General features: G+C 31.4%; 1 protein-coding gene across 1 annotated transcript in view; it reads left to right on the top strand.

The window, feature by feature from the left end:
- Positions 1-14,853, top strand: part of LOC129229234 (gamma-1-syntrophin-like) — a 152,182-nt gene extending 137,329 nt beyond the window's left edge. The window contains exons 15-16 of the mRNA XM_054863498.1: positions 6,093-6,203; positions 13,780-14,853. Of these exons, the coding sequence (XP_054719473.1) occupies positions 6,093-6,203; positions 13,780-13,881 (213 nt within the window). The 3' untranslated portion in view covers positions 13,882-14,853. The remainder of the gene's footprint in view (positions 1-6,092; positions 6,204-13,779) is intronic.
- Positions 14,854-15,082: the final 229 nt, after the last annotated feature.

Genomic DNA, 15,082 nt, shown 5'->3' with positions numbered 1-15,082 from the left:
ATCTATAAAAAAGGTCACATTAAATGCACAAATTGTTAACCAGAGAGAGAAACGCAATTCAAAGAGAGCATTGCAGAGGAGTTGACGAGAATCCGTTACATGCAATCTTTGCAATGCTATTGAAAATCTTTGCATAGTGTTGACAGATTTATGTATCTAAAATGCAAAAGATAAATTTGACAAAAAAAAAACTTTTAATTTTCATTAACCGTTTACACGCCCAACTATTAACGGAGGTTCAGATTTGAGTAATTTTTTTAAACTGTGTCTGTATATGCCTATTAAATAAACAAATACCATAAAATTTCGGGGGAAAAAAATGTTTCCTCTGTTTTTCAGTGTATTCCATTTTTAGAACATTTGCATTTTGGATTAAGTTTTTTTTAAATTTTTTCCTATTTTAAAGAAATATTGAAGCTAAAGAATTTGCTATGCAGTTTTCATCTTTATATATTTATAACAGAAAAAACAAGTTTTAAAGTATTTTTATACATTTACCTGAATTTAAAAAAATCCGCTACAGAAATAAGTAATGACCATGATATGAAAGGAAGAATTGCTAGTAAAGTTGTTTCTCACACTGAAAGCTTTTTTTTTTTTTTTTGTATTTTTTTACACATTACACAACGTCCTTTGGATTCAGATACAATTTAATGTACATCTGACATTCTTGATTGTTTATTTAAATAACAACAAGGTTCTGGAGCAATGGCGCCCATATAGGGGGGCTCAAGCCCCCTCCCCTCTAGAAATAAGAATTTCCTTACTTTTAGTGCTTTTTTTTCTTTGCAAAATGTATAAAAATTTCTTTTCCTGCCATTAATGAATAAGATATTAAAAATGTCAAACCTTAATATCTCTAAGCTGTACTGAAATCAGTGTCCATGGGGAAAATATTCTGCTAAACCATGGGGAAATTTTTTGAGCCCCCCTTAAAATTTTGCATATGGGGGCCCTTGTCCTGGAGGACTTTCTATTCTCACTTTTCTTCTTAGGAGGTGAGTAGTTATTTCCCTTCGGAAGTTTAAATGCATCATTTTGACTTCAGGGTGGCGACAGATCAGGGAGATCAGGAAAAAGTCAGGGAACTTTATTAATCAGGGAAATGCCAGGGAATTTTGAAAAAAATAACAAAAAATCAGGGAAATTTGATTTTATGCAGATTTTTTTTTTTGCTTTACAAAATTAAGTACTCTAATTCACTACGCATTTTCCGCCAAGTATCTGTTCAAAAATAAAAAAAATAATGAGGTGCGATTATACACTGCAGCATATTTGTGCATCTTTTTTCCTCAATGTCAAAGTATTGAATCTTACTTATTAGCCACAGGATGAACTTCCTAAGATTGCTTCTGTGTCTGTTAGGTTGTTTATTTTTACCTCGCTTGAAATTTCTTTTTACGCTTTCAATGCTACGTAAAATAAACAACCATACCGGCGAAGAGGAAGCCTTCATTAATGCCTTAGCTCCTTTGCCTTTATTCCATTGTCTCGAAGTAATTAGCGTACTGTAATCACGATTTCAGGAAGAAATGTTTGGTTTTTGAATTAATACTATAAAAGCTTAAAAGTTATTACTTCTTCGCATTTTTAATTTAATTGCCAAAATTGAACTTTCAATAAAAAAAACTTTGTTTTTTGGCATTATCCTATTTGTTGTCACCGCAGATTATAAAGGTTTTCTTTTCTTCAGACTTAAGTGATTCTTTAATTTCATAACCAAGTTGTATTCTTCTTTTATATATTTTGAAATTAACTAATTGCTTTTTTTTTCTTGCATTTCAAAGTCGTTTGTTACAAAAGCAATCTAAGATTTTTTTCGTTACATACTGAAATCATTTGAAATAGAATTAACTTGTGTACTTTAGTAAATATCTTTATTTTTTTAATTGTTAAAATGCTGTATTCATTCATTAAAACCCATGTTCTTGATTAGAGAAAAGCTCCCTATGAATGGATGTCAAATGGTTTCATCTGTTTTGCATAAATATGTCAATTAGTTATATAAGAATAACTACATTATTTCTATTCTTTCACTATTACTTGTTATTCTTGCTACAATTATTATACTGTTTGAAAACTTAGTTCAAAATAATTTGAATTACCTTTTACTTCTATCATAAATACACATATGTTTTTAAGAGTAATTTTAATAGTTTCTTAAAATTCTTATGCTAAGTGGTTTCTGGAAGTTAAGTTTTTTTTTTTTTAATTTTAATTTTCTATAATCTTTCCATGTAGAAAAATTTAATATACTGTTTTGTGGGGGTTTTTTTCATCAAATAAATTGACTTTATGGTTTTTTACCATTTTATTTGAAAAGTAGCATCTTTTTAAAATATATCTTTAGTTCGACAACTTAACACAATTTAAAACGTTTAAAATACTGCATTTTATACAAACATACAATGGATTTCAAGTAGAGCAACGAAAGAAAGCCATTATCATTGGTAACGTAAATCAGGGAAATTTGGTGAACTAAATCAGGGAAAAGTCGGGGAACTTTTTCTCACAGTTCCTGTCGCCACCCTGGACTTCATGCAGCTCATAATGGAGTAACCAACTAGCCACAACAGAAATATTTAGGTCATTACTAAAAATGTTTCACGGTTTTTTGCTTCTCAGCAGAGGTCTGTTACTCCCTAAAAGTTTGTCCAAGACTTCAACGTCCTCCATTCCTTCATTGTGTTCCTTGATAAGATGAGGTTGTTGTATATCTATCCTGCTTTTTTGTACACTTGAGTAGCGTTTTACAGTTTCAAGTTGCTCATCAGTGTAACAGTTAGATGCTACAGTAACCACTGTGTTATCATTCCCGCAGCACATGTAGACTGATCCATTGGACTAATAATAAAAATTTCCATGGTCTTCTTTCAATAGTACTTTTTTGGCTTTCAGTGGACAGTGATCAGTATGGCGTTCACGAATTATTCCTGTTGCTCGTACACCTTTTTTTGATAATTGAAAAAATAAGTCATATGAAGTAAAAAAGTTATCAAAGTATACTTTATGCTTAGATGTGTCTGATAAAACTGTTAATCGATCATTTACAACTCGGGATCCTAACTACACATCCTTCAATCCTTCTTTTTTACCTGTATAAATTTCCATGAAATATGGATATCCGTTAGAGGAGCACAGCATCCAAATTTTATATCCAAATCTCATTGGCTTTCCTCTGATAAACATTTTACATGAGTGCCGACCATAATAGGGAACCATTGATTCATCTATGCTTAATTTCTCATGAAAAATTCCAAATTGTTGAAGGTTTTTACATAATTCTTTGTAAATAAGGCCCTGTCAGCTTTTTTAAATTCATGGTTGTTCATCAAATGAAAGTAATTTTTTATTTTTCGAAAGTGATTTCGAGGCGTAACTGTTACTACAATCAGAACAGATGTATCTTCTGCACTCGGAAAAAGCAAACCAAAAAACTAAAATTTCAACACTGTCAACATCCATTGATTCTCCTTTTTTCAATGCATATAAGTTTGTCATGCAGGTCAAGTGCTTGATATATTGCAAAGGTAAAATTAAAAAAAATAGATCAGTGGGGGTTAAATCCAATAGATTAGGAACTGCATGTCAGAGAGTTTCAATATTTTCTGATTGAATCAACTTATCAAAATTAGCTTCCTTCCACCAATTAATGTCAGTTTTCATTCTTTTCCTACTTTTATGTCCTAATGATTCTAACTTTTTCTTTTTCCTCAATTTCCTAGATGAAATTTCACCAGAGTTGGTGGAAGGAATGTTCACCTTTCCGCATATATACATCAGCTGGTGTAATCGACTGTAAATTATTTTCTACAATTTCTTCCTCTTCAGTAATACTGCCTGGTTCATCAGGGGGTTACTGGCATATATCTGCGTCTGATAAATCCGAATCGGATAACATTTTTATCCAATACATCTTATTAACATTTTAATAAGAAGCCTGTAGATGTTGTTTACATTGATTTTCAAAAAGCTTTCGATAAGGTACCGCATGTTGCTCTACTTAGCAAATTAGCTGATATAGGAATAGGAGGGAAAACTTTCATTTGGGTAAAAAACTGGCTGACCGGAAGGAAACAAAGGGTAGTTGTAAGGGGAAATTATTCTAATTGGAGTGAGGTTTTAAGCGGGGTTCCTCAAGGCTCAGTGTTAGGGCCTGTTTTGTTCATTGTTTTTATGAACGATATTCACAAAAATATTTCTGGGAACATGAATTGTTTTGCTGATGATGTCAAAGTTATGGGGACTGTAGAAAATGAAGAACAAGCAAAACAGCTGCAAGAGGATCTATATCATATTACGGAGTGGGCTGATAAATGGGGTATGGCTGTTAATGTTGGGAAATGTCAAGTGCTACATTTAGGGCATGGAAATAAGTGTACAAGTTATTATTTGCAAGGTTCAGTCATTAGTCAGGCAGACAAAGTTACTGATCTGGGGGTCTTAATAAGTCAGGATTTAAAGTTTAGCCAACAATGCAGCATTGCTAGTTACAAGGCCAATAAGATGCTTGGGTTTATCAATAGATCTTTTTCAAACAAATCTAAAGAAGTTCTTCTGCCCTTATATAGAAGTTTGGTAAGACCTCATTTGGAGTATGCTGTTCAGTTTTGGTCTCCTTATCTTAAGAAAGACATTAATGTATTGGAAAGGGTTCAAAGGCGAGCTACAAGGCTAATAAATGGATTTTCTCACTTAGACTATGATTCCAGGCTTAGAAGGCTAAAAATGTACAATCTTGAGCAAAGAAGAGACCGAGGGGACATGATTCAGTTGTTTAAATTTATTAAAATAAAAGATGTTACGGGGCTGAAGTTTAGCACTGGAAACAGGACAAGGTGTCATTGTTTTAAGCTATTTAAATCTCAGACTAACATGGATGTTAGGAAAAATTATTATTTTAGCAGGGTAGTGGAACCTTGGAACAGTTTACCGGAAGAGGTGGTAATGAGCAAGGGAGTAGATAGTTTTAAGAGGGCCATTGATCTTCACTGGGGATTGTAAATTGGCTAGGACCAGTCTAGCTGGGCCCAGAGCCTGTTGCTGGTCGACACTTTTGTATTTGTGTTTGTATTTATAAATACGCCACAGCTTGTTCTACAGTAAGAAATCTCTTCAGCATTTTTAAACATTTATGAACAGTTAATACACCTCAAATGAAAGTGCGAGTTGCGAAGAGCTTCTAAAATATGTGGCATGAAAAGTCGACCAATATTGTTTTTTCAAAATCAGGTGACATTGCAGCTGTCCGAGCAGGTTGGATTTTGTTCAATATCCTCTCCCAGTTTGTTATTGTTGTTTTTCTAGCGAAACCTCATACCTTTTCAAAATATAAACTTATTTGAATTTGCAAACATCTACACTTGGGTACATTGAAAACGAAAAGATAAGAGAAAATTATGCGAAACTTGAAATTTCCCAATGAAGACTAGCGATTCACTTCCTGGAAATTTGGTCACCGAAAGTGCCAATGTTCCAAAGTTGGAACATGCTATTTTGAATGGGAATGTCTTTTTTTAAAATATCATTTTAAATTTCTACAACTATTTCAAAATCATACATTGAATGATTTTTTAAGAATATAATAAATACCATCACATTTTCTGAAAAGCTTTTTGATAAATTTTATGAGAGAAAGCACAAAAAAAAAAAAAAAAACACTAGTTTTTGAAAATAACAATAAAAAATTGTATATACATAAACAATCAAGCTGCAATTCAAAACATACTTCATAATATGACTAATAAGTGTTAACAAAAACATGTTTATTTAAACATTATTTCTTGGTAAAATTTTTAGTTAAATATCATGTTCCATTTTTGGAACATTGTCGGTTAGACGATTAATTAAGAAAATGTTAAATACTGTTTAAGGCTTTCACGACCGGCGTCAATATGTTAGTCGAAAACTAATCACTGATCTAATTCGCCGAATCACTCAACCCATTGCTATGCTGCTGACTAAAACCTACTAACTTTTTGGAAAATTAAATTGATGTTTCTGTCATTTTTGTTCCATTTTGGTGCTTCTATTAGTAGAACAAAAAAGTATTCATTATTTTACTATTTTTAAGTATCGTGATGTATTTTTAGTGCTATGCATGGAGGTATAGGTTTTCACAGTTGAAAGGTTCCTCAGATGATGGCAAAAGTAAACTTACTTTGAACTTTCAAGATCCTGAGAAAAAAGAAGTTGAATCTGAGGTAAATTTCTTTTTAAAATTGTGTTTTAATGAATGAAATGTGTAATCCGCGCTTAAATTTCAGCCAAAACAAGTTCAGTGGCTCCATATTCTTCAAAACTTGTATTCATGCATAATTTATCTGAAATTCTGACTACTCAGTGAAAATTCTTCAAAAAAAAAAAAAAAAAAACACAGCTGCTAAGATGCCATGATATCTCATGTAAATGTAGCCCTTTTTTTATGTTTTTGAAGCATTGACTTGGAAAAAATTTCTAACATAGGTTCAACTACTTATACTTCTGCCCGACTTTATATAACTAGTGCAAAATTGGCTACCTAATTTCTCACAAATAAACATTCTTTCTTCAAAATCATAAATCTGGACATTTATATATATTCTTAAAGTTTACATAGCCAGAATACTTGAAAGGCTGAATGCTAGCAGCATTCCTCAAAAGGTGTAAAAACTATCAGTGTTCATTGGGTAGTGAAGGTTCCATGGGAAAGGATGTAATTCCTGTGCAAACACAACTTCAATTGACTAAACCTTTTCATACAAGTATAACTATTCAGTAAGTTACCGCCCAATAGCCAGGGCTAAGGCAGAAATACATGAAATAACCGAACCATTGTTTCGGTCGCTCGTCTGGTCAGTGCTAATTCTACATTAGCTATCAGTTTGTTTGGCACTCTTGGCTTCCTTAAGAGGTTTTCCACCTCCAGCTCATCACTCCTATGCCGGGCTGATGAGTGCTAATAAGCATGAAATTGCAGTCTTCGACTGGAATTGACTGAGCTGGTGGTGTATTTCGAGTATAACTATGTTTATCAGATACAGAAAGTTATTGATAATACAAGAAAAATTCAGCCATGTAAAGCATATTTTATTGGAAAGAAAGTTCACAAACACTAATAATCTGGAAAGGTAAATAAATGCTTTTATGCTAAAATTTTAAAAGTAAAATCTCCAATCTTTAAAACAGCATTACAGTCGTCCCTCACTACTTTGTGCTTCGACTTTCGCGACTTCACTACATCGCTGTTTTTTCTGATTTTTTGTTTCAAAAGTAGTAATTAGTCTTTTTTATGCGCTCGTGTAAACATTTTTTCTACAAAAGAATGATAAAATATGTCTATTAAGTAAGTTAAGCTCTTTTGAGGGGCTGTAGTTGTATTAGTTGAAGCAGTGGAGGTATAAAATATTCAAAGAGAGTATAAGGAATCGCTATGTATTTTAACCGTAAAACACTTCCTGGAAATTATAAATCACTGTACTATTACTAGAGGATAAATACATGTGTAAATGGTGTTCAGCAATGTACATGTTTTTTAAGTTTTGTACGTAATACCTTTAATGAGGATAAATGTAGAGGAAGAATGAAGGTACATGGCTATCATTAACTGACAATTAATTCATCGAACATGTTGAGATATTTTCATAGATTAATAGTAGTGTGTAAGAACTGCATGTGCGTGTGGTTTTTTTCCCAATAATTAACAATGTGATATCTATTAAATCTAATGTATCTCATTTTCTCATATTTTGTACAATATATTAAGTAATGCAAATGTAATGGTGGGCTAAGGGTGCTGTTTCATGTCTAAGAAGCTTTAACTATGTTAAAAACCGATTTAAATTGTTGTAAGTTTTTATACGCTTTAATTGGAAAAATGTTCGGTATATAAACACAGAATCCTACTTCGCGGAAATTCAGCTATCGCGGTAAAGCCTGGAATGAATTAACAGAGATGAACGTGGGTTGACAGAGATAGACTGTATTTTTTAAAAAGTTGACAATGTGTTTTGTTGAATGTCTTTAAATCTGTAAGCTCACATCTATTTTCGTATTGGAAAAAGAATTGCTTGACAGGCAGTGTATAAATTGGAAAGGATAGATGGCATAATTCATTTCAACACTATACTTCAAGCTTGTGATCTTAACAAAGGTTAATTCATCACACATAAATCACTTCTCTAAATATGGAGTCAAAATAGATATCACATAGCAAAATAGTTTTAACAATTCAGCTACACATGCCTGAATCCAAGAGCTAAACAAGAAGGTGATTGTTTCAACCTGTAAAGGCTTGCAGTTATGTATTGCAAATGCATAGTTCCATGTTGATTAGCAGTTTCTAAACTTTTTTTTGTACCTGTGCCCTTTTTTTTCATACAAAAAGTGTTCTGACCTCTTCAAGTTTTAATAGTAATCTGACTTTGTAAATGTTATCCTGGTACTCCACTTTATTTAATGAGGCTGCAAAAACAAAAATGTTTTTTGTAAACTAGTTTCTATTAACTGAAACATATTTAGTCATTATATTGCAATGGGAGTATTGATAGTTTTACTATATTTTACAAATTGTGTAAAAGAACAAAAACATAGATGTCTAAAATAAAACCTTGGTGAAATATTAGTGCAATAATTGAACTTAATGCCATAGCAATGGCATTTTATTGTTTCTTATTTTTTGACCCCAATTTAATTTGTGTGTGTATTAAAGACAATGTCAGTAGCAGCTGTGTGCCTTCGTAATATTTTACGCCTCTCTGGGGAGGCTCACCCCATAAATTGGAAACCACTGCTGTAGACTAATCACTGTTACCTAAAAACCTCAACACTTCTACACCAGTGGTTCTGAACCTTGGGGTGACCCCCACAGTGGGGGCTTAAGAGGGCAATAAATTCTTGAGAGGCGCTAGGGAGGCAATGAGTATTTGAAAGAGAAAATAGTTAAAATCCAAAGCCAGATAATATTGAAATTGAAAACTTACATGAAACCCCTGTAGCAGCTTCAATTTCCTCAGCCTTTTCTTTTTTCATTATTTATTTCTATTACATGTAACTAACCCCAAGCAAGCAGCGCCGACATTCTGAATGTCTGCAGTAGTCAGAAAAGCTGCATTCTTTGGCTGCTGTCAGAGCTAAAGCCCTGGATCCGTCTCTTAAGTGGCGACACACTTTGATCCATGCACTGCGCGCCGCTTTCGACTGCAATTGGAGACGGGCAGTCACGTGGGTTCAGTCCGCCATTTTGTGTCGTTGCCTGTGTGATTTCACTGTGCGAAATACTAGATATTTTCTCTTTGCTATTCGTATTTTTCATCAAACGCTATCTTTAATGTGAAGATGCCTTGGTGTTTTGCATTAAGATGTTCTAACAGTTCAAAATTACTATATCGAAATACATTGAAAGATTATTTATGTATTTTAAATGTTTTCATCAATACAGCTGTGGAATTTCAGATACTTTTTGAAACTCTTGTTAAAATTGTAATATTTTTTTTTACTTTTCATGAAACTGTCTGATGGTTTGTTAATTTTCATGGGATAATTAGGACATTCACTTAAATCATCATAAATAGTTCTTTCAAATATTGTAAAGCTCAATTATGTAATGGCACCTAATAAATTGCTAGCAGTAGTAAAATATTTGCCCTGTTTTTGAAACTGATTTTTCTGAGTTTAAGATAACAAAGCCGTCAAAATTTAAATATACTAATTATTTTATTTATTTTTAATGAAAATTTTCCATTGTTTAGTTAGTTTTAAAATGTCTCAATAACTGTAGCAAAATTATTTTAAGAACATGTTGTTTTGCTTTTAATTGTGTCATAGCCGTGAGTTTCAGTGTGTTGCCAAGTTAATTATTTATCTATTTTGCGCTTAAAAATTAAGATATTAAAAGTATGAAATTATTCATTAAAAAAAATTAAGCGTCTTTGAGATTATAGTAACATGTATCTCAAGCCAAGTTACATAATTACGTGAAGATTTTTTTTTTTTTTTGCCCGGAAAAAATCTGTTTTCGTTTAATTTTGATGTGAAAAACTTTTTAATTAAAATATATATATATATATGATTTATCCCAGTATCTGTTAACTTATAAATTCATTATTACTACTTATAACAGTTCGTCACAGATGTAATCTGCACTCTTTTATTTGAATTCCTATTGGTATCAAATAATTCAATTATTATTTTTTTTTTAATATTGATTTAAAACTAGTTACATTTTATTATCAGTTCGTTGAATTTTAAAGAACTAGTAGTATCCTTAAAAATCAGGTTTAAATGAAAGGCATTTTTTAATGTAAAATCATCATGGAAAAACAAGAAAGTGTTGGTAAAATGTTAAAAAAAAAAAAAAAAAAAAAACATGGATGAGTCCTGTTGAAAATAAAACCTTATTAGTTAAAAGAAAAAGAATTTTGCAATTTTTTAGAAGTGCATAATTTTCCATAAGAAAACTACACACCAGTCTAGCTGGGCCCAGAGCCTGTTGCTGGTCGTCACTTTTGTATTTGTATTTGTGTAAATAATACTGCTTTGCAAGAATAAGTTCAAACTGTTGCCCACAAATAATTTATGACATAATTAATTTAGCTCACTACTGTTCTACTCAGTAGTGGATTTAAGGAATTAAGGGGGCAGGAGGCTCGTGCCTCCCCCAAAAAGGATGAATTTATTTAACTATTTTATTCACTATTTTTTAATTGACTTCTCCAATGCATTTTTTATATAGTTAATTAAACAGAACACAAAACACACATAGAGCATATTTTGAATAATAGCATTTTTGTTTGCTAAAGAAGTCATACTGGAGTCCTAGAGTGGCAGAATACATTTATACATTTAACTTGCTGGTTTTGAATTCAAGGGAACGTAATATCGCGATTTGTCCATTAATTTTTCTTTGATGGAATCAATAACTAACATTCTTCAAAAAATGTGCAAGCGTGCCTAAAAGAATTATTTTGATCCAGGAAGCTATTTGCAAAATAATAGCTTTTTCTTTTTCAGCTTATAAAAAATGCAAAATGAAAGAAATCATATCGTAGTTTCTTGAGAAAACTATGATATTAATGGAGGCGGCATGTAATATGAATATGTTATCTCAACTGTATCATGGCTTCAAAAACAATCAGCAACTGCTTTGAAATCCACACAGAAATTCTCCTGAATTTTTCAGCAAAACTTATATGTTTAATAGCTATGATTTTCTTAATTAAATAATATTTTATAGTTAAAATACTATAAAATTATATTAAAACCTCAAATGAGGTATGGGTATATTTTTTATTGATTAACCTTGCCCTCGTGTTATAATCATTACGACATTGTTCCTAAAATTAAAACTGCTAATTGTATATCATTTCGGTAACATTATTATGGTTTAGTTTTTAATTGGCTTGAAACGTTAAAGATGTTTTTTGTCCACATTCTAAGTATATTGGTACATAATATGTATGTACTAAGAAGTGGATCATTAGTTTAAGGGATCCTAAAAAAATTAAAAAAAAGACATTTTAAAATAAAGTAATGAAAACTTGGTTATGAAACATCGTATGTGGCAGGGGGAAGGAGGAGGTGCTATTCAATTTCCCGGGTCCCCTCCAAGAGATTTTTCGGTATCAGCCCCTGGTTCTACTACGTAAACTTTCTAATAATAAAACGCATATTTAAAACACTTCAAGTAATTTGTAACTCAGAAGGTCTATATGGGGGGAAAAAAAGAAATTACTCTTAAAAATGGTCGAAAATTTCTTCGAAACACCTTTTTACTAATATTCGGTTTAATAATAAAAAAATATTTTACTAAGGTAAAATCCAATATTTTTGTATGTATATCATCAGTTACATTAGTTACGATTAAAAATCTGTTAACATTCGTTGATAAAAAGATACTTTTCAATGAGCGAAACTCTGTATTTTTCTACTGTTGAGATAGGGAGAAAGTTGCGGAACGATACAAAATGGCGGACGCTGGAGCGTGTCGCCACTTAAGAGACGAATCGAGGGCTTTAGTCAAAGCTACAGTTTGAAGGAGTAGAGATTGAATACAACTTCGAGAATTTTGCTCGAAACGACTTGAAATTTTGGAAATATATTTTTGAAATGTTTAACTACAAAACGAAACAAAAAGGAAAAAATCACTTTTTTGAACCTGCAACCCCCCCCCCCTGTCCCCTTAAGGGAGTATTTCGTCATTCACTGTCATGTTAATGAAATTTAATGTTTTATTTAAAATTGCAGTATATACAGTTTCCCCAGTTTCAAATTTAAGGAAGAAATTTATTACTATTATATTAATATATTACTATTATTAATATTACAATTATTTTCAATTTCATTTGAAAAATGAAATTGTTATTGAAAAATTGTGCAAGTTATTGTTGCATCTGTATTTTCTTTTAAGAAATGTCGGTTGTTTTATCAACCATCTCTATGAAACATGATGCAGCATTTAGTTTCTTCCTTATTGACATTTTTACAAACATAAATTTAATGATTTTGTAATTAATAAATTTCTCCATTGTGCATTTTCTGAGCGGACTTTAAATGTTTTTGATTTTAGAACCGTTGGATAAAATTCTAAATTTTAATAAAGCAATAAATTTTCAATCATTTACCTTTCAGTAATTCACTTCCATTCTAGGCTTCCCATAGGTAGTCTGGTTATTTTTCCAAATGAAGAGTCCCTCTGAGTGCAGTTTGATTTTCTCAGTTTATTTGTTTCTATGTTCATCAAATATGTACATCATTTGCTTATGTCAATGACCATAAAGCAACAGTATCTGCCTCAGTTGTTGTTGTTGTCGTCTTGTCCATGATGTGCAAAAGAAAAGCACTAGAAAAAATAGCTATCAAGGATAGCCTCCGCGACCTCTGACCTCTACAGCCTTTTCTGAAAAAATCAACTTATTTGGGTCATCCAGGCTGATCTGAATTGCTGGGCAGCTGAAGAGACAGTTCAAAGTCAGGGCAGGGTGGGCAGTGAATTGAGTAACTTCTAAGTCCATCACTTGTGATTTTCATGCCCTTTATATGTTTTGTTTGTAGCCTGGTTATTATCGATGCTGTTGTGCAATTACAGTTTAGGGCGAGATTGAAAATTTCAAATTATTGCTAAAAAGTCTATGTTGGCCACAGCATTGGCATCAATTAAAGTTGTGAGTTTCGAATCTATTAAAACAAAAAAGCAATAAAATTTCGGAAAGAAATCTATTTTGATTGCTAATACTGATTTTAAAAGAAATGTGTTTGGTGGAACCCTACCCTTAACAAAAGTCTGGCTACAGCCGTTTCTATAATGGATTCATTCATATAATTGGTACACTCTTATTATTCCTATGGGTTATTCCACTGCCAAGTGTGGGACAATCCGACTCGAATATTTCACCAACGTTTTGTTGTAGATCTTAATATTTTAATTTAACAGGCTTAGAAACATTTTTTTTAACCTTTACATTTGATACAAAGATGCTCCTGATGCAGTTTTTTTTTTAATTAAATAACTTTGTTATTTAGAATTTAATGAATTTGCATGCGTCATGTGCAGGACATCCAAAGTCAACCTCTTGTTGTTTGCTGTATGCATTATTTAATACATGCATTATTTAATTTGCTCTATTAATATAGCAATCACGAAACAAATTGTAGGTTTTGAAAGCTAAGGTTTATACATAAAGGAAATATACCTCATTTGTTGAGAAATAATAATTCTAGTAATCTGTAAGCAACTGCCATTGCTGAAAGTAATTTACTCAACCTGTTAAATCATTGTATTTTATTCATTTTGTTTTCCTTTAGGAAGTAGAATGTCAAGTGCTCTCTGCTCTTCTGTATTGCATGCATGCCTTTCTAACTGCCAAGGTGGCTTCTGTGGATCCAGCATTTTTACGCACCAATTGAGTAATTTTGACATCAAGTTTTCTCTTGTATCCATTATTTTAGGCTTATATTATTATCAAAATCTGATACAAAACTATACAAGTGTTATTTGATTAGTTAATGTTTTACCAGAGGTACACATTTTGGAAATTCATTAATTGTAAGTTGTAATAGAATATAGTTTCAGTTTGAAATTTAAAAGTATTTAGAATTAAAGTGAAGTGTGATTAATTTATTTTTAATTGTTGTTTGGACCCCAATATATCGTCGGCTCAGAGGAAAAACTCACTAAGTGCACTTTGATTAATTTCTAGAAATGTGGGGAAAATGTAAAAAATAGTTATTAATAACAAAAGAAAAAAAAGAAACTATGAGCGATTTTATGTTGCAACATTATTATTATTTTTTTATTATTGTTCAAGTTTTGTTTTAAGCTTACATTATTGTAATTTCGTATTAATCTTCCCAGCTTAACTTTTCATGGAAAATTATGAACTTAATGACTTTTAAAATGCACGTATTAAGTTTTTCCTCGAAACCAACAGTAGTCCATATTTCCATTTAAATGAATAGGTTAAAATTAATTGAAACTCATAACTGTACAGAAACTAGAATTCTCAATGTTTGTTTCAAAAATTTGAATATTATTCAAAGTGAAATGTTTGTTTTGTAAATATGATGGGATATGTAAGGACGGTAGTTACAGTGGAGTTAAAGAAAAAAAAACTAACACAACTTGAATTCATTATATTTCTTGACATTCGAAATCTGTAATTGAAGAGTATCTGTTTTCAACTATTCTTATTTGCTGTTTTTCAACTTCATCAGTATTTTAGGGGATAATATTATTAAAAATCCATGAAGTTCACATTTGAGAACCAAGTTTTAAATGGATATTCTTAAAGTTATTTTTTGTCCAAAGCGTACTTTTGTATAAAAAGATAGCTTGTTATCTAGTGCAAGCTTGCAAAACTTGAAGCTAAATTATGTAACTGCTTCGGTAGTAGAGATTTTTATTTAAAACAGATCTTTTAAAAAAAAATTTAACATGAAAATAAAGAGTACAAATGTTTCATATATAATTTTAAGTTTTGTTTTATTCTGAGTTGCTTTGATTTCAAAAATGTGCACCCTGGTATTAATGATGTTATACATCAGAAGAAAATCTTGTTGAGTTTGAATATTACTTAAAGTTTATAATAAATTGTTAAATTCTACTCAA

This window comes from Uloborus diversus, chromosome 9 (genome assembly GCF_026930045.1).
Source record: "Uloborus diversus isolate 005 chromosome 9, Udiv.v.3.1, whole genome shotgun sequence".
Taxonomy (NCBI): domain Eukaryota; kingdom Metazoa; phylum Arthropoda; class Arachnida; order Araneae; family Uloboridae; genus Uloborus; species Uloborus diversus.
This window is presented reverse-complemented; position numbering and strand designations above follow the sequence as displayed.